General features: G+C 35.2%; 1 protein-coding gene across 1 annotated transcript; it reads right to left on the reverse strand.

Annotated features, from left to right (window-relative positions):
- Positions 1-1,825: 1,825 nt before the first annotated feature.
- On the reverse strand, positions 1,826-14,405 carry fkbp5 (FKBP prolyl isomerase 5). The gene is made up of 11 exons (XM_056253792.1): positions 14,188-14,405; positions 11,286-11,418; positions 10,949-11,093; positions 9,222-9,364; positions 7,241-7,355; positions 6,976-7,132; positions 6,738-6,828; positions 6,234-6,317; positions 4,573-4,758; positions 4,231-4,470; positions 1,826-2,954 (listed from the first exon to the last, which is right to left on the reverse strand). Exons 1-11 carry the CDS (start codon positions 14,229-14,231, stop codon positions 2,859-2,861), a joined length of 1,434 nt encoding a protein of 477 aa, XP_056109767.1. The 5' UTR covers positions 14,232-14,405; the 3' UTR covers positions 1,826-2,858.
- Positions 14,406-19,847: the final 5,442 nt, after the last annotated feature.

Below are 19,847 nucleotides of genomic sequence, written 5' to 3' on the forward strand. Positions count from 1 at the left end.
GAATTTTGGCTGTACTAATTTTGTTACTTGCGTTTGGGTTCTAAAAATATAGGAGTAATGAAATGACAAAATAATTAAATAAACAACATTTCTATACTATTTGTTGGTGGTTGGTTTGAAATAAGTAGCATTTACTTCTATTGTAGGCTACTTTAAATATTTTGTTATTTCAAAGTATAGCATATAACAACATTTTTGCCATTTCAATTATTGACCCTGCATATTTGCACTATATCACTATAGTCTCTAGCCGTGGTGTAAAGTCAATGTTGCCTACTTAAGTATCTTCACCTCTTTTTTGGCTACTTTGAGTAGGCTATTATATACTGTCTACTTAACTATTTTTCCCATATCTTTCTATGGCATAGTGCATACTATCCATCCTAAATAGTATGTGACATTAGTAATTTTCAATACTATTTAGGGCATAGTATGCACATTGGGACGCAGCTTAAGAGTAGTATGTTAGTGTGAGGTTCCGAATTCGATTCATTCGTTACTTTTTTCTGCAGCAGTTAATTTCTGCTACAAAACCCAGCGATATCGCCATCTACAGGACATTGAAGGTACTGTGCGTTTTACCCTTACTCGCCTCAACAGGGCTACTTTACGAGAATGTAAGTGCATTAGCAGGTAGTTGCTGATGTTTCATATGACATGAGGACATGACTGCAGCCGACACCAGTATATCCAGTGCAAATAGGCTTTGACTGTTTCATTTTACTCAACACAAGCTATTTGTGTCTTAGAACGGAAAATGATTACACAGGCAATGAGTGAGAAAAATTTACATTTCAAAATGTATGATGAACTATTCAACTTTTATTGAGGCTATTACTGGAGCAACAACTTGTCTAAAAGGAAATGGTACAAGAGTTTTGTTTTGATTAAAAAATACATATTGTAAAGGCAGCTAGAGGGAACATTTACACAAAATGTGTAAAGAGTACCTGAAAGCCATACTTAAATAAATGTAGAGATACCTTACATGACTCAATTACAAGTTACAAGTCAATAGTTCCAATTCCACTTGAGTTAAAAAGTATCTCACTGCACTGTTCTTCAACGCCTAAATGGCGTGCCAATGAAAACAAGAAACAGTAGATTTGTGAGAAGTTTATCACGTTTATTTTCTAAAATCAAAATAAAACTCAACACCTCAATATTGCAATAAATCAAGGTTGACACAACAGCCTCTTAAACGTCTACAAATAGGCCTGCTCAAAAAGGGCTTAAGTAAAGATTTTGGAGTCTTAAGAGTTTTTAAAAAAGTTTCTTATCCTCACCAAGGCTGATAATAAATACAGTAAAAACAGTAATAATATTAAAAAGTACTTTCCCCCCCTATTTTAATGCAGTTTAAAATGAAATTTTCATTGAAAGCTGTTACTCTTCAGTGTCACATGATCCTTCATCAAATCATTTTAAAATGCTGATTTGGTGCTCAAGAAACATTTGTGGAAACTGATACGTTTCTCCAGGATTCTTTGCTGAATAGAAAATTCAAAAGAACAGCATTTATTTGAAATAGAAATCTGCATATATCTGTTTATATCGGTCTTCACTCTGATTTTGATCAATTTGCTAAATAAAAGTATTAATTTGTTTAAAAAATGAAATGGTACTGACCTTAAATTTGACCGGTCGTGAACACATGTATTTTCTGATTGTTCATTTTAGACTTGCCTCTTCTATATCTGAGTGTGTAAATGTGAGTCTAAAGTCATACATTGAGTGTAAACGACAACAAAAACAAGACAGTTGAGCAGTTTTCTTTGAATATTTATTGACAGGCCTGCTGTACTGCATCAAACGGTAAACAGAAAAAAGTTAACAAACTGTTTATTATTAATATTATTAAAACTGTCTGAAACATGGGGAACATACTGAAAAACATGCAAACCACACAAGTTAGTATTTGATCAAATGAACAAGTGGGTTTTAAGAGAACAGTTATTTGAAATATTCCTATCTTGTAAAAATTTGCCTAAAAAGCATTTAAGCTTCAAACTGTAATGGAAACTCAGCTCAAAATATAGCTATTGAACTTCAGACAAGTATATCTACCGGGTTTCAGGTTGAAACTAACCTGTAAATATTTTCAAATGTAGTTCCAAATCTAGGACGTTCCCAGGATGCAGTAAAGAAGCATGCACAAGTCTCTCAGAAGTATCAAAAGTGTGTTTGTGAATGTGGGCCTGCTGTGACTCCCCAAAGAATACAGCTGGGAGAGTCACAAAATAGGTTTTCTCCAAAAGGAGGATTGCACTTTTAGGTCCAGCTATCCACTATGGTCACTTGCATCTAAATGTCATACACACTTTTACAAATATAATACAAAAAACATCAAGCCTCCAGTGCACACCCCACCACTGCAAACGTAAACTCCTAATCTGATTATGCACAAAGTCGATGCAATTACACTGAATACTGCACAGTTACAGTACATGGTAAGGTACTAGGTTGTATTCAAGTCTATAATGCAATATAATATTAAACCTTATGCTTTCGCATTAATGCAGCGGATGAATGCCTTTCTGAGAGCTGAGGCGTGCACCGTAGAGGTTTACAGGTGGTCATTGAATTATGCGCTTTGGTTTTTGTTGTTGTTGTTTGTTTTCTGTTCTTGTAGGAATGGCATTAAGGTTTGCAGCTCCTCAATATCCTTAAACCTAATTATTAGAATATTTCCCAGCATTTGTTTTCAGTCTGGGAGATGATGAGGTCAGAGGTCAAGGCTTATAGAGGGCTCATCCAGCCCCCAACCCATTGCCTCTCTTATGACGTAGTCGAGGACGAGCCAGCCATCCCCACAGCCTGACCTCCTTACTTGGGCCTCCTGAATAGCATCTGGAGGTTTAGGAGCTGTCCTGACTGAGACGTGGTCTCTTTAGTCCCTGTTTATTCTGATCTGAAATTCCACTCTCTTCTTTTTTCCTTTTTAATCGGCCCACCTACAAACAGAGACAACATTTTTAGATGCTAAAGTAATAGTATTTTCTTCAAACAATAAAGATGGCAATTATTAAAAGGATAGTTTGCCCAAAAATGATTTACTTGCAATCATGTTGTTACAAACAGGTATGATTTTTTTTCCTATGCAGAATAGTGATCAAGGACGGTTCCAAAAGTGGCACACACAAAAAAAAAAACACTATTAAAATAGGTTTAATGTGAACATTACGGGTTCTTGTTTTTCTCATTAATAATTGAGATTAAGTTGAGATAATAAGAGAATTAAGTTGAAAATAATTGCGATGCTTAACAGGGTTGTTATTATCTAAAACTAAAACTATTAAAAATATTGGGAAATTATTGAAAATATAAAGCTGAAATATAAATATTAGTTAATTAACTTAAACATAAATTAGAAATGCTGACTTGGCAATAAACCGAAAGTTGAAGCACTACAATTATTAACTAGAAAAAACTAAAACTGAAATAAAAAAATAAATAGCTATATAAAAATAAAATAAATAAATAAAACTAATAAAATGACAAAATTAAACTAAACTTAGCATGACAACTAAAATAAATAAAAGCTAAATTAAAATATGAATAAAACTATAATAAGATTAAAAAACTAAAACTGTGAATATGCACATTTTCAAAATACACAAATTACATTTAAAGCAGTGGTTCTCAATCAGGGGGGCTCAGCAAATTTCCAAGGGGGCCACAGGATGATTTAAGTATTTAAATGAATGCATTATTATTAATTCACTAAAATAATCTAATCTAAATTAAAACTATTTCTTTTTCTTTTTACCTCAATAACAATAATTTTATTGAAGAACACAGTTCAATGGGACGTTTTCGAGTCAAAGCGTTTGAGAACCACTGATTTATAGATCTACAGAAAAGGGGAAGTCATTAACAAATTAAATTTTAGTCTTTACCTCACACAAAAATATTGCAGGCCTTTGGCAGACTTAGCACCAAAGTCATACTGCATTTATTTTGCTTTAAAGTCATCATGAAACGCACTGATTTTATTCGTTAACTTGACTAATACTTTGCCAAATGTCAATAAGCTTTACCACAAGATTATGTCTGAGCCTCTCTGCATTATTAGTTTTTCTGAATGAGAGATTAGCTTTGTTGAGTACAACCAAGGGCATTGTTTATTCAAGTAAAGAATCAAGCATTTCCTAATGCTGCATTCATAAAAGTACAGCAACATGAGTGAATTTGTCAAGAATAAACTTTTCCTTCTGGCTAGTGTAATACCTTTGCATCGTGTTCAGCAAACCTCTGGAACATGTTTGCATAGATCTTCTTGTCACGCTCATGGTGCTCACGAATCCTGCGCTGACAGATGGCAATCTGGCTGCGGGCAGCGCGGTTGAAGGAGTTAACTTGCAAAACTTTCCTGAAGTCCGCCAGGGCCAGGCTGAACTCGTTGCGCAACAGACGCGCTTCACCTCTCCGATATAGAGCTTTCTCATTTTCTGGGTCCAGCTCCATTACCTAGTAATGAAAACCAGTATGACACGACACGGTACGGTAAGGGAAAAAAAATTTGAGACACATACTGTAGATGATTTTTTGTTCACTGTTATCTTACTCTACCTTGTTGCAGTTATCCACTGTTTGAGAATACTCTCGCAACCGCAGATAGCACAAAGCCAGATTCAGATGGGCCACTAAGAGGAAAGACTGGATGGCTTGTTGCTGCTCCTTATCTGTACCACACTCCATCTCTAACCAGTTTACAATCTGCTGGTACTGAATTACAGCATGGTTGTACAGTCCAGTCTGAATGCACAGTATAAAGAAAGATGTTAATTACCCGACTGCTGCCTTAAAAACAAGAACATATGATGATCGCGGAAAGCATTTGAGCTCAAATTAAAAAAATGTATAACATCTTGAATTCTTAGTGTTTATTTATAATAAAATTGGTTAATTAGAAAAATATATATACTGTATATAGATATATATATATACAGTGCTGGTCAGTATTATTTGCCCCCTTGGTAAATATGATCAAAGATGGCTGTAAAAAATAAATCTGCATTGTTTAAAAAAATGCAAAAATCTAATCTTTAATTGAAGTAAAATAATTGAAAGTGGGGGGAAAATCACATTATGAAATAAATGTTTTTCTCCAAAACACATTGGGAACAATTATTTGCCCCCTTTTATTAAATACTTTTTGCAACCTCCTTTTTCCAAGATAGCAGCTCTGAGTCTTCTCCTATAATGCCGGATGAGTTTGGAGAACACCTGACAAGAGACCAGAGACCATTCCTCCATACAGAATCTCTCCAGATTCCCTATCTGATGAAACAGATGAAACAAAAAATAGCTTTTTGGCAGCAAACACTTAAGATGGGTTTGGTGCACAGGGATAAAAATGTACCCCATGTGTAAAATGAAATACTCTGCTGTATCTTTAATGCTGTGGGTCTAATTTTCTGCCAGAGGTCCTGGACATCTTGTTCAGATACATGGCATCATGGATTCGATCAAATACCAACAGATAAAAAAATCAAAACCTGACAGCCTCTGCTTGAAATCTTATAATGGGCCGTGGTTGGATCTTCCAACAGGACAGTGATCCAAAAACAAACATCAAAATCAAAACAGAAATGGGTCACTGAGCACAAAACCAAGCATCTGCAATGGCCATCCCAGTCCCTGACCTGAACCCTATAGAAAATGAGTGGGCTGAACTGAAGAGAAGCAGCGCCGACATGGATCTGGGAATCTGAAGGATCTGGAGAGATTCTGTATGGAGGAATGGTCTCTGGTCTCTTGTCAGGTGTTCTCCAAACTCATCCGGCATTATAGGAGAAGACTCAGAGCTGCTATCTTGGAAAAAGGAGGTTGCAAAAAGTATTTAATAAAAGGGGGCAAATAATTCTTCCCAATGTGTTTTGGAGAAAAACAGTTTATTTCATAATGTGATTTTCCCCCCACTTTCAATTATTTTACTTCAATAAAAGGTTAGATTTTTGCTTCTTTTTTTTTTTAATAAAATATCAAAAGGATAAACAATGCAGATTTATTTTTTACAGCCATCTTTGATCATATTTACCAAGTGGGCAAATAATCCTGACCAGCACTGTATATATTAATCTTACTAATAACAATTATTATTAGTTTTATATATTTAGTATTATAAAAGTAATTACTAAATGCAGGATGCATGTCTATAATATAAAAAGCAACTCAGTAGGCAAGAATAGGCATGTAACTATATAGTAAAAACAAAAGTGTAGACAAACCTTGAAATACTGTGTCCCTTTTTGTTTGACTAAACCAGCACGTTCCAATTTCTGATTAAGGTCCATTTCCCAGGATTCTTTGGCCTGAAACATGAGGAATTGTCAAAGTAGTATTTTTAGGTTTTCTGTCAGTTCTGTCTATGACCATTAGAGGGCACACTTTAACTGTATTCTGGTATTTTCCACTCCTTTTTCGAAGATATGCATGTTTGAAAACTTAATTTTTAACCTGGCTAATCCTGTTTATTATATTCCGTATTAATGCAATAAAACAATGATTAAATACTTTATTTTATATATATATATTTTATATACTTTATACATACATTTGTTTTACAGTTTAATGCATAAAAAATATATAATGCAATTAACGCAGCTTCTGTTTTTTTGTGTGTGTTTTTTTGCGGCCCTATACTGTATATGATCATTCTATCATTCATTGAGCTTTGGGATCATTCAGAAAGCTTTTACTAAATACTATGGGTCTAAAATGAAATATCTCACCTTTTCAAAGTCCTTCAGTGTCACTTCATATACTAGTTCTGCATTTGATCCAATGTCATATTCTTTTTTACCCTCTTTGCCATAACCGTACCTGAAAGCATAACACAAACTGAGTTAAGATGGTGATAGTTATATTATATTATATAAACTGTTTTTTCCAAACAAATAATCCAGCTCTTAATAAAAAATTAAATATTTAGTAAATATTTAAAAATCTGAACAGAATGGCAATTCTTACTTGGGCTTTAAGTATAATAAACAGCATTCGCCCTTTTGGATTTTCTCCATGGCCCTGTCGACTCCTAAAGGAACACCCACGTCCTCTGATTCACCCACAACAAAGGTGACATCCCGAGACTCAAATAACCGACCTCCACACCACCCCTCCAAGTGTACTAAGGCACAGAGACCAAACAGAATTGTAATCCAAATTAATATTGTATCCAAACGCATTGTCTAAGAATTACAACCACATTACGAATATTCATAATTCTCAGACTTACCATGGACTGTGGCGCCTTCATTAGGACTGTTATAGCCTTCACCTTTGACCTTTATTCTCTTCATGATCCCACCATCTTCTGTAATCTTCTCCCCTCTGAAGCTCAGCAGCTCAATCTAATTGTGGGAAGTAGAACCATTTGTACTTTTAAATGTAACAAACCAAAAGAGGCTTTTTGTGTTCTGGATCATTGTATACACCACTTTGAGACAAATATAACCGTGTGTTTCTTCAACTTCAGGCACTTTTATGTCCCAGAGGATGATTTTTAATAAAAAATACCACATTTCAAGAAGTATCCAGGGCTGAAGAAGAAACACCAATAATGTATTCTCTACAAACTCTTCAAGATATTTTCACAATTAATTCATGAAAACCAAAGTTTATTTAAAGGGGTACTTCACCGTTGTACTTCACAGCTGGCTTTCAATAAAACTTGGCTGCCTATGCAGTAGAAAGGCAACAAAAAAAGTGTGAAATCAGTGCTACCTGACTAGAAAACAGAGAAAAAAAGCTGTTGTCTTCCCTTTTTCCAAATAGTTAGAAAATTTTCAACACCCATAATGCACAAGGCCACTCCCACCAGTCTGCTGTTGGATACGCTCACCAGAGTCAAATACTGCCTTGCTTTTGTAGGAAATACTTCTTAGTAAACTTTTGGTCATAATGGTGTCGACTTGTATTGTTCCCGGATGCAAGAATACAAAGAGTAAAGGTCTAGCGGGAGTGAGTTACTTTCAGTTTCCAGTCCGTTGTAGGCAGTGGCTAAAGGCTGCAAAGAATCTTAAATATGGAGAGAACGCCACGACGGAAAATCTGAAGTGTTTGTAGTTAAAGGAGAACTCCGGCGCAAAATGAACCTTTGGTCTAATTACACATTGTTACCTAGTCAACCGTTATCTGAGATTTGTTTTCATGATTATCGAATGTAAATAGTTTTATCTCTAAAAACAGTTTAGCCTATAAAAGCTAGTATAACGCTAGTATATTGGGCATAGTGTAATGACAAATAAAAATCGCTTGTTAATACCACTAACAAGGCTCAAAATAGCCCCACACTAACACGGTATCATAATGAGGGTCCCTACCTTCAAACCGAAGCATTGAGAACTTTGTCAGTGTCCAGACAGTTTAATAAGAAGATATTTTTTACATACAGTCAACTTCGCGTATACAGGCAGAAGCCATCTTTGAAAAACAGTCTCTACCAGTCGATCTACGAACGCCGATCCAAGCCTACTGTTCGCGCTCACCTTATCACAACTTATAGCTCGTTCACATCTCACCAGCGCACTTGGATCGGCGTTCGTAGATCAACTGGTAGAGACTGTTTTTCAAAGATGGCTTCTGCCTGTATACGCGAAGTTGACTGTATGTTAAAAATATCTTCTTATTAAACTGTCTGGACACTGACAAAGTTCTCAATGCTTCGGTTTGAAGGTAGGGACCCTCATTATGATACCGTGTTAGTGTGGGGCTATTTTGAGCCTTGTTAGTGGTATTAACAAGCGATTTTTATTTGTCATTGATCTATGCCCAATATACTAGCGTTATAGGCTAAACTGTTTTTAGAGATAAAACTATTTACATTCGATAATCATGAAAACAAATCTCAGATAACGGTTGAGTAGGTAACAATGTGTAATTAGACCAAAGGTTCATTTTGCGCCGGAGTTCTCCTTTAACATTTGAATCTGGATGACTACAAACACAGTGTTTTATGCCAAAAGGAGGGGAAAAACTGTCGTTCTGTCAGTTCTGCCCCGAAGCAAAACGCTGTAGCGTACAGGTAAGTAAGCTGTTGCCATAGTGTTTCACTTTTACCATAATGCTGTTTAAAAAGTAGACAAAGTGTGATGCATTTTTCAGTGATAAACCTACCCCTAATAACTGTTCTGTTAATAACCCTCTGCCGACCCCGAAAAAACCAAAGCGGGTTAAAAAATCGTCGAAGTTACACTTTAAGTGCTTGATGTTCCTACCTCAAACACAAGTGTGGCATTGGGAGGAACCTTTGGTGGGCTGCCAGCTGAACCGTACGCATATTCAGGCTTACAGAGCATCAAGCACACCTCTCCTTTCTGCATGGAACACACACCAATATCCCACGCCTTGATGACCTGACCTGTGTGAAGACACTACTTATGAATTCAATACTATTGTGAATGTTTTGCCATTATAAGATAAATATAAGTAACTTAAATAACTTTATAAGTAAAATGCGGTAACACTTTATTTTACAGTGTCCTTGTTACACGTTACATGTAGTTACAGTAGTAATAACTATAAATTATGCATAATGCAACTAACCCTAAATCAAACCCCAATCCTAACCCTAACCCTATAGTAAATACTTGTAGTTTATTATTATTACTCAGTACTTAAATGTATACTTACACTGTAACACAGACACCTTAAAATAAAGTGTAACCGTAAATACTTCTTATTTTTTATATATCTGTTTTATTTATATTACTTATTATAAATAAATATTTAATAAGTAAAACTTCATAATCCACAAATACTGAAAAACACTAATTTCAAAAACTGAACAAAAAAATAATTTGTGGCTCATTTTCATAGCAAATCATTTATGTTAACATCTTTACGACAAATTGTCTCTTTGGGAATGAAAAAGCAGATAATAAGGGAGGCACCACACGTCTAAACAACACCAGTTATACACCCCTTAAACCGCAAACATCATTAAACAGGATTTTCAGCCCTGCTCTTGAGAAATGTTGAATGAAATTGGCAGGTTCCATGACTGTTCCATTTAACAAACACTTATGACAGAGTACTAATGAAATATTGACATGTCAGTGTAATACAAACTATTTGCATGTGCAACTCATACATATAAAAATACAAATGAGACATTTAGATTAGATTTTCTTTTTTAATAAAACATTATGTCATCTATTACAAAACGTACAAATTATATTTGATTTGCCGCTTTCTTAATTTACTTCAAAATGAACTAATACAGCCCAATTCTTGAACTTAATTTGTAGTTGTAGTTGATTTAAAGTGCAAAATAAAAGCTTACTTACTACATTAATAATTGATATACTGAATGTTTTGTTGCAGTAACTGGCAGATAATTCAAGATGCTTTGCATGGGACTGGATAATGCAAATGTTTAAATTAAGTATAGTGTGTGTGTGTGTGTGTGTGTGTGTGTGTGTGTGTGTGTGTGTGTGTGTGTGTGTGTGTGTGTGTGTGTGTGTGTGTGTGTGTGTGTGTGTGTGTGTGTGTGTGTGTGTGTGTGTGTGTGTGTGTGTGTGTGCGTGTGTGGTTTAATGTGACTAATGTCTAATTTTATTAAGGCTTACTCAGTTAAGTTTGGGTTTCTACTTCAGGTATTTGAGTAGAGTTGGCAGTTTAATTTAAGGTTAGCAAATCTATCAAAATTCAATGCTTGGAACTGTCCACAACTGCATTAAGTTGAGCCAAATAATTGCACGCTAAACAGTGGCCAATATTATAATTAATGTATATGCTAGCCTAATATACATATAATAGCATAGCACATATAATGATTTATCTGCCTATCCAGTTGTCACAATGGATTTCTTTCATTAAAGAATACATTTCTCTCTTGCAACACAGTATTTGTTTCAATAAAAACACATTAATTTTTAATTAAAAAAAATTAAATATGAAAAAAATAAAAAAATAAATATGTAAAATAAATCTATAAAATTACCTTTTCCCACATTGAAAACAAAAGGCTCCTTGCGGTCTAGACTAGAGTCAAACTTCTTTCCATTGAGGAGTCTGCCTGTGTAGTGGACAAACACCTTGTCCCCAATCATCGGCATTTCCCCCTCCACACCATGCTGTTTCACAATCTGTAGAGAGAAAAAGTGAACAATCCATCCTTACACTATACCTCATATTTATTTTAAATTAAAGGGTTAGTTGTTGTTTTTTTACTAGTGGTTGCAGACATTTTGACCCCACTGAATCGTTGACGACTACAGTAACAATACAGAAATTGTAAACTAACAGCTGTGATACAGAGTTAGTAATGACTGGATTACCTTACATACTCCACGGTCACCGTTTGGAGTGACATCTGTGCCTTGGGAGGTAAAGACAGCAGTTGGGCACTGGTTAGTGGAAAAGATATCCTCTAAAGATGACATCTCGCCACTCATACATACCCGTGTTCCCCTAAAAACAACAAACATACAATATTTGACTTTTTTTATCTTAAACAAATATTATAAGGCACTGCTATCTTCAGACAAATTCAAATGTTTGCAGTTAAATTTCCTCATAACGGGGTATTTTCGTACAAAATATGTTGTAATCCTTCTTATGTGATGCTGGCATGTTTTTTTCTTTTATCAAACCTAAAAAATCTATTTAGACATTATAACCTCTCAAAGGTTAATATAGCACGAGCTTAAATACTGTATACTGTACAAGCAAATCAAATGTGAGTGTGCACATAGGCTTGTTTCGTTGTGTTTGTGACATTTTTCACAAGATTGCCTTAACTGTTTTGTTTTTCTTCCTAGAAAAATTGTTAGTTGGCCCCTGTGTGTGTGTGTGTGTGTGTGTGTGTACACACTAAATCTTGTGTACGAGTGCGACGAAACACTATGTTCCTTTTATTCTATGTTCCTGGAACAAGTTCAGATTCTAGAGAAGGATGTCTTGTGAGATTTATGTCAGTAAACCTAGTAAAAAGGCACGGGAAGAAAACAGAGCGGAGAAGGGAACATTCAGTCCGGTCCACGTTACTTGAGGCGATGAGATACTACAATGACTCAAGGCTCTCAATCCAAGACCTTCCTTTTGTTTCTATACACAGAACACTAAAGGTTACAGGAAATGTATACATTTCAAGAAAAGTTCTATTAATGCATCAGAGCAGATATCCGCACATGCCTAAATAAAGACAACAACAGAAATATCCATGTCTATTGTTTCAGGGACTTAACTTAAGCAGACAGCTCTGTGCCAAACTGATCATTGTAACTAACATATTTTTTGCATTGAAAGTATAATATATTCATCACAAATATTCACCTTACTGCATGTGAGTTTAGGGTTTATGTCTTGGAAAGGGAATATGGCAGAGTGAAAATTAAGAGTCCAGGCTATGTGACGCATCTACAGAAATAGTCTGCTACCATCCTAGCTAACAGCATTGCTGAGGAAATGTATCATTCTTTGAGCACGAGTTAGTCTAAAAACCCAAGATGAAGGCCGTGAACATGTAAGTCAACAAGAGTCACAAATACAATTGCAATTTGATTAAACAGCGCTGGAAGCCTTTTCACTGTAATTGAAACAGAATTAACATTCAAATTTGATGTTGTTAAAAATCTAACTACAAAAAATGCGAAGTAAAAACGTCTCTGGTTTTGTTAGTGTGTTTTTTCTGCTTTACCTGTTAACAAATTTAACTAAATTCTGATCCTAAATTCTAACAACTGAGTGCTTCTAAAAAAATCTTTCTTGGAATCAAATTTTATGAAGTTCCTCTAATAGATCTTACTTAAAAATCAGCCATAAAACGTAAAGATTATGTGCACTTGCATAAAAAGCCTGATATTTTGTACTGTTCTTCACTAATTGTTGTATTTATTAACTTTGTGTCTGTTTTATTCACTGAGTGACCACTCATTTGATAACTCATCTGTCTATATCTCAATTCAATCTGGTCTGTCATTGTCTGTTTGTCTCACTGTGTTTGTCTCTATGCCTGGCTATCTCTTCATGCTTTTCCAGCCAACTGTCCTCAAGTCTTTCTCTCCAGTGATCGACTCATTAAAGGTGGTGTGACTTTTCTAAGCTCTTATTGGAGCTCCGTCTCAGATGTCCGCAGTGTGGGGAGATTGCAACAGGCATTCCTGTTACAAAGATGAGCTTTCAGAGACAGTTGACTCATTCCATCCTTGAACATACCGTCCGCATTCAAGCACACCGTGCACTCACAGATTCCTAGCTAATCACCTTGTCAGACACTCAAACTCTTTCTGTACTGATGACATACACACTGTCGTAAACTGTAAACATCAAAATGTAATTATCTGAAGAGAATGGTGGGTTTGGGTTTTCAACTCTTGAAAACATCTCTGACACTGAAATCAAGGGTGTGACCCACGTAGACAATGAAGGAAATCAATCTAACCCCAATATTCAGATGATGGTTAACGTTCATTCTGGACAATGGTAAATTCTAAAATCATCATAATTGGCCCTCCCAGACCTAAATACGTGGTTATGCCACAACAAAAAGGGATTTTCTGTGCTTGTTAAAGCCACAAGAATCAACTTGCCATTTACAATAAAAAAATAAAAAAGTTATAATCTAAACAGATTCTATGAATATATGGTTGAAGCAGAGAAGCGCAAAGATCTGAGCCGTATCTGGTCAGTGATAGTAGGTATAACGGTTCGTAGGGGACATGAAAAGACATAACTTACAAAAATATGAAAACCTGAGGAGTCACATCTCAAAGTAAAAAAGGGAAAGGTAGAAACATTTTCAATCCATAAGCATATAGGCCTATTTCTCATTTTCTGTCTTTGTGGCTTTGATGGATTCATAAGAAAGAGACTCTGAAATGGTAAGGAAAAGTGTGTATACAAAATAAAGAAATATAAATTCAATGAGTTCGTTCTATCGCTTCGTTTCCTCTCAGTTAGCTCCATACATCTCAGACGCAACTACAGGCTGCTAAACACATTGCAATATGCAAATTAAATTATAGCTACAGTTTTCTTTCCAGCATTAGTATTTATCCATTCATTTTATTTTTACAATAAAGGGTCACAAGGCGATATTTTACTTGATTTAAGGAGAAAAATCATAGCAAATGCAGGCTTTTTCTATTGTAGTCACCATAGAAAGCTGTCTTAAGTATAAAAGGTAGTAAATGTGATGGATAAAGAAAGAAACAAAACAAGCATGAAATCTAGACTTACAATATTTCCCTTTTGTTGCCCGTTCCTCTCATATGTTTGACCATATATCCGTCCGTATGCAACTTCAGTCTTACCGGCGAATACAACCTGTGCCTAGCGGCTTAAAGAAGAATAAGCCCGCCCTCTCAGCGCGAGAGTACTAGATGTTCTACCGACAGTGTTTTACACTTCTCCACACCAATAATCATCAACACGATACGCCTCTACGAGACATTTGGACAGGGGAAATGAAATGAAACTACAGGAGGAGGAGTAAACGCGGGGGGAGGGCAATGTAGTGTAAAAATTAAGGGCAGGCCTTGGAAACTGTCCACAAAGTAACACAATGTTCCGGCTGTACTGTAGCTCGCGCTGATGAGAACACAGTGTCCTAGTAGACACCCTGACCCGTAACCCGTTGTGTGCTGACTGAACAGCTCAAGTTGGGAACAGCATGTACAACCACACAGTCAGAGCACAGCGATACGCGGAAAGAACAACACGACTATATTATTTTTAAAAACGCGGAGGTTTAAAGTGATATGATGCATTGCAAAAAAAAAAAAAAGAAAGAAAAGATACGGTGAAATTGAAAGCTGAAAGAAATTTACTGGGAAAATACAATGAAGACGTTTACTGGATGGCATTTTGCTCTCCATATATTTTACAATTACCATAATAATATAGCTAATGATTAAAAAACACATGATGAATTAATGTTCATCAGAATAGTGTCAAACACCATCAGGGTAATAGCCTACATAAGACCACATTTTTTTGTTGGGGGGGGGGTTTACATAACTGGTTACCAAAATCAAACTTTATTATTTAAATAAAATATAATCAAATGTTATGCCCCATGCAGGGATCTTTGGGAATGTCCTTTTACTTTCATTTTTAAGGAAACTTGTTTGTTTGTTTTTAAACATACTGTAAATGTTAACCTACATGCATTGTTTTCTTGAATGTAGCCTAATATAGATTTTCACATCATATTTTCACATTTCAATGTCATTTTCAAATCATTAAGTAATATGCCTACTTTTGACTTCCATCCATTATAGTATTTTACAGTAAAATTACATTTATTGTCCGCTAAATAAATATATTTCACTTTGTATTGTAAGGTAACTTTACCATTTAACAGTTTTTACTGAAGAATATTTGTATTCATTTTCGTTTAAAGTCAAAACTAATTTCTAAAGTGTCTAAAGAAATGTTTTACTGTTTAAGATACATTGTAGGCCAGACAGTTGTAACATTGGACATTTAAAGCTATGCAGTATCTTCAATAAATGATATTTGGATTTTATTTACACAGAATGATTAAATGTAAATAATAATTAATAAATTATTAAATTCATAATCAAATCCAGCCTTTAAAGTTAGTATGCCAAATGTTGAATAACAGCAGCACTGGGCAACATGTTACCTGCCTCAAAAACCTATCAGCCTGGAACTGTAACAAAATGTTCCCGATTCATTCACCAGAACAACAAGAGGTGTCAGCAGGAACACAATGGCATATGTGATTATCTGCATTTAAAGGGATTGACTTCCCTTTTCAAGCCTGATTTTTTTTTTAAACAATCATTTCAGATGGATAGTTAATCCAGAGTATGAGTGTCAGAACAGATGGGCTCTGTTTATTAAAGATTCTCTGCAGATATGTTAATCCATTCCAGAGAAATGCTATTTAGCTCATTTAGTTGATTGATTTGTAATATTGAAATAGAATACACACATTGTCAAATGTGCCAAAAATTTAATGAATTAAAATCACATATCTCTAATATTATGTCAGCAGACCTTTAGCTTTTCTATGATTATTAAAGTATTTAAGCATGGAAAGGAGTAGAACAAAATGCTACCTCCGTTTGGTATCTTAGCAGCAGGAATCTGCGACAGAGCTTATAATGTGAAACTGCTCAGTACTGATGGTACAAAAAAACAAGTGGGGGGTTTTCAAGGATAAGGATTCAGACCAGGATGTCACGCTGCCAACAAGGTCCAAGTGGGGACACTCCATGTAAACTTGTTTCCTGTTCGTGTTCAGTGATCATAGCAGATCAAAATCACTCTGTTAAAATTTAATTCATCATCAGCATTTTTTCCCCCACGATTCTGACATGGAAATTAAAGGTTAAAAAACCCCACTTGTGGTCATGTTTTCAATATACTGGCATTTGGTGATAAAAAAATGACATTCTTGACTAAAGGCTTTGTGGTGATTCAGAATATGATTAAGGTTTTCTTCTGTCAGAGGTAAACAGCCCGTTGTGGTTTCATTTGCATAGAAAAGATGAAATGAAACGATTAAATGAAAATAGTTTGTAAATTTCATTCAGGAAAAGTTAATTTACTCTTAAAGTGTTACAGTCCTTTAACAAATGTACTTCATTTAAGCAATATTTTTAGGTAGAGATTTAGATCTATTAAAACCTCAGTAGCTTGTGGTTTATTAACCACTGAATAGAATTTTGACTCATCCCCACTCCGTAAAAAAGAACAAAAAATGCATTTACAGAGCAATTAAGGAATTAATGAATGGTGTTGGCCCATCACAACCAGTCACTTAATTCCTGGTATGTTTGCATTAATCAGATTTAATTTATTAGCATAGTTGAAAGATTGGAGATTTAAAAAAAAAAATTATTAGCTTACTATCATATCCTATTTTGTATGTGTGTTGCATGCTGGCTTGACTTTATAATCCAGATTCAAGGAGGCTTGATGCAGATGAACGATTAAATCAAGTAGCACAAAATGTCAACACAAAACAAAGAACAGGATGATGAGGAACAGGTAAGACACTAATCAATGAATAACTAAGGTAACCAAGGAAACAGGAGCTAAACACACAGGAACTGAACACAGGCAATACAAGACAAAAGAATATCAAAATAAAAGTTCATGAACAAGGACAGGGGAATTGTGACAATGTGAGATTTAAATTAGCTACTAAATAATTAGTGCGTCAAATAAATCAAAGTCGTAATGCTGTAATATCAGAGACCTCCACAATTTACTTTAAGTGGTAGAATATGTCCAAAAAATGTATACTGTTATACGTATAGGCCTACACTTGTCCATTATCTGCAGAGCACATTTTAGTAGTAATAGTCCAAACATGTAAAATGACAGTTTTTAGGGTATTGGTTTCAGTTCAATTAAATAAACATCTGGTGTGTTCTAGGGTACATCATGATTTAAACTAAATAATAATAATATTTTTTTTTACTTTTTTACTTTTTTACTTAAATATTTAAGTAGGCCTGCAATTAAACTTGGATAATTTTTGGTTAGATACTCTGACTTTAAATTGAGCATCACACTTTCACAAACCCTATACTTTCATAAGTACAACTTCTCTGTTCTTTTTCCACCCCTTGCTGAAGGGCAGTGTAGCCTATTATTACACCACGCTGATTTAGATGTGTAGAGAGAATATCAATAATCTGCACTGTGATGCAAAACACTCAAGAGGTCCCATGATTATTTGGCAAATGTATAAATTATAATGGCACAAAATGAAAGTTGTTCAAATAATTCCTATTTTTGTAGGCTATATAATCTACAAATTACGGAAGATATGACCAAATTTAACAAAATTAGGCTATAGCCTACACTTTTAGCAGTTACAAACATGAGGCATTTATGGCTCCACGGCAATGATAGGCTATAAATGTTAACATTAAACAACATATAGGCTAGGATATTGGGGATTGTGCCTGGAAAGCGATTAAAAGAACTGCATGCAATAAAGCGTGATTATAGGAGCTTCACCTTGTCGTCAAATAATGTCGATTTTTTTGTTTTTTGGTAACAGTCAAGAGAATAATCCTGTCCGCTTATCCACTGGATTCTCGGATCAATAGGTCCGCGCGTCAAGAACTAAATGTTCTAGTTCACAGTGGCACGTGCGGTGGAGACTCTGGTGGAGACTTGACTGACTCATCTGCGCAACGGAGGTAAGAAATGGTACTGAACTTGACAAACCTGGTTGACAAACGCGTCGTCTGTTTTCAGCCTACAACTAATACAAACGTCTGGGAAGTGGATTTAACATTGCATGTGTTACTGTCTTTATTCGCCCGAATGTATAGACCTGCTCATAGGAAAAAGCGAGAGGTAACAGTCTTTTATAACCTTCTGTATCTGCATTCTATAAGGGAACTTTGACAAAAACAGGAAATGTTTGTGTAACTTAGAAATATGATGTATTTCATTAAGAGGTTGGGTAATAAAAAAATATATATAAAAAAAAAAGATGGAATAGCCTGCATTTGCTTATCCTTGCGAGCTGTATAAGAATTATAGTTTTATGCAAGGTTGTGTTTTTTCTTTCACTTTGGTTCTATGTTAATTAAATGATGCAGCTTTTGCTGTTGTCGTGACAACGTGTCTTGTCTTCTGCAGAGCGAGTCTTACAAATACGTTATCTTTTCTTTTAGAACATTCTCTTTATTAAGTTTTCGACATTGGCACAAAGAAAAATTCCAACAAAATTCACTTTGCAGGTACAGTGTGCAATAATATCCTTCCATATGCAAACAAATTATATTTTGACACAAATAATGATACATTTAGGGGGGTAAAATATATTTTTTTTAAATGGGCGGGGGGGGGGGGGATGGGGGGGTAGGGTTTTAGGGTTCAATTATTGCTGTCTTATTAAAATAATTAACAAAAAGTGTTTTTTTGTTTCCAATTGAGCAAAATCAATCAATCAACAACTCCAAGCACAACACTGACTTTTAGACAGCTCCGCACTGTCAACGCTGACACCAAAAATAGCCAAAATTGGGTCTGGGTCCAATGGTTTTCCCAACAACTCTGACAATAATGAAAAACTGAATTCCAATAATTATGAATATTAGGACACTTCCAAAACATATGTCCTGATGCTGGAGTTTGGCTGCATCTAGTTCACAGAAGAAAACATCTTGAGCTTTAGTTAGATAGGTGAAGTCTATGTAAGATCTTGAATTGTATTGAACCATGTCTAATACACAAAGAAGAAGAGTGAACCCTTTCTTGTGGTTCTTCCCATTGCCAGTCTGCATTCCAAGGTCTTCTTGTCATGGTGCTCTTACATGCTCTAATGAAACATCACAGAAATGTATAGAAGTATTCTCTATCTGTAAGATGTGAATTTTGGATTAAATGTTTTAAAAATAAGCTTTCCATTAAATCCATGAAATTTAGTATCAGTGTAATTTCATTGTATGTGAGTAAAATTAATTTATCAACATCCAAGCAATGCCAAACCAAAGGTGTGTGTGTGTGTGTGTGTGTGTGTGCTTTAGTCTGTATGTATATCTTGCTTTTATGGAGAGTGAGAGGGAGGGTTCATGAGAGGCTAACCAGTCATCAGGAAGAAAAACAGAACAGAATGTGCAGTACTAATCTGGGCGGAAAAAAACATTCTGTGCCGTGTGTGGTAACAGACCAATTCACATTGTCTTGCAGACAAATATACATGGAACATAAGAATGAGGAAAATATATGTTGGTTTCTCAATGGGATGCTCTTTTCGTTTCGAAATTACGTAAGTAGGCCTACAACAATAAATATAAATGACAAAACCCCAGAAGAGTTGGAGTATGAAAAGGGTGAGGTAGATGTAAACATATGCATGCTTACTGACCTGCCTGTGCCTAGTGAGACAAAAATAAAGG

Source organism: Rhinichthys klamathensis, unplaced genomic scaffold, assembly GCF_029890125.1.
Source record: "Rhinichthys klamathensis goyatoka isolate OS25496 unplaced genomic scaffold, OSU_Roscu_1.1 h1tg000109l_1, whole genome shotgun sequence".
Lineage (NCBI taxonomy): Eukaryota > Metazoa > Chordata > Actinopteri > Cypriniformes > Leuciscidae > Rhinichthys > Rhinichthys klamathensis.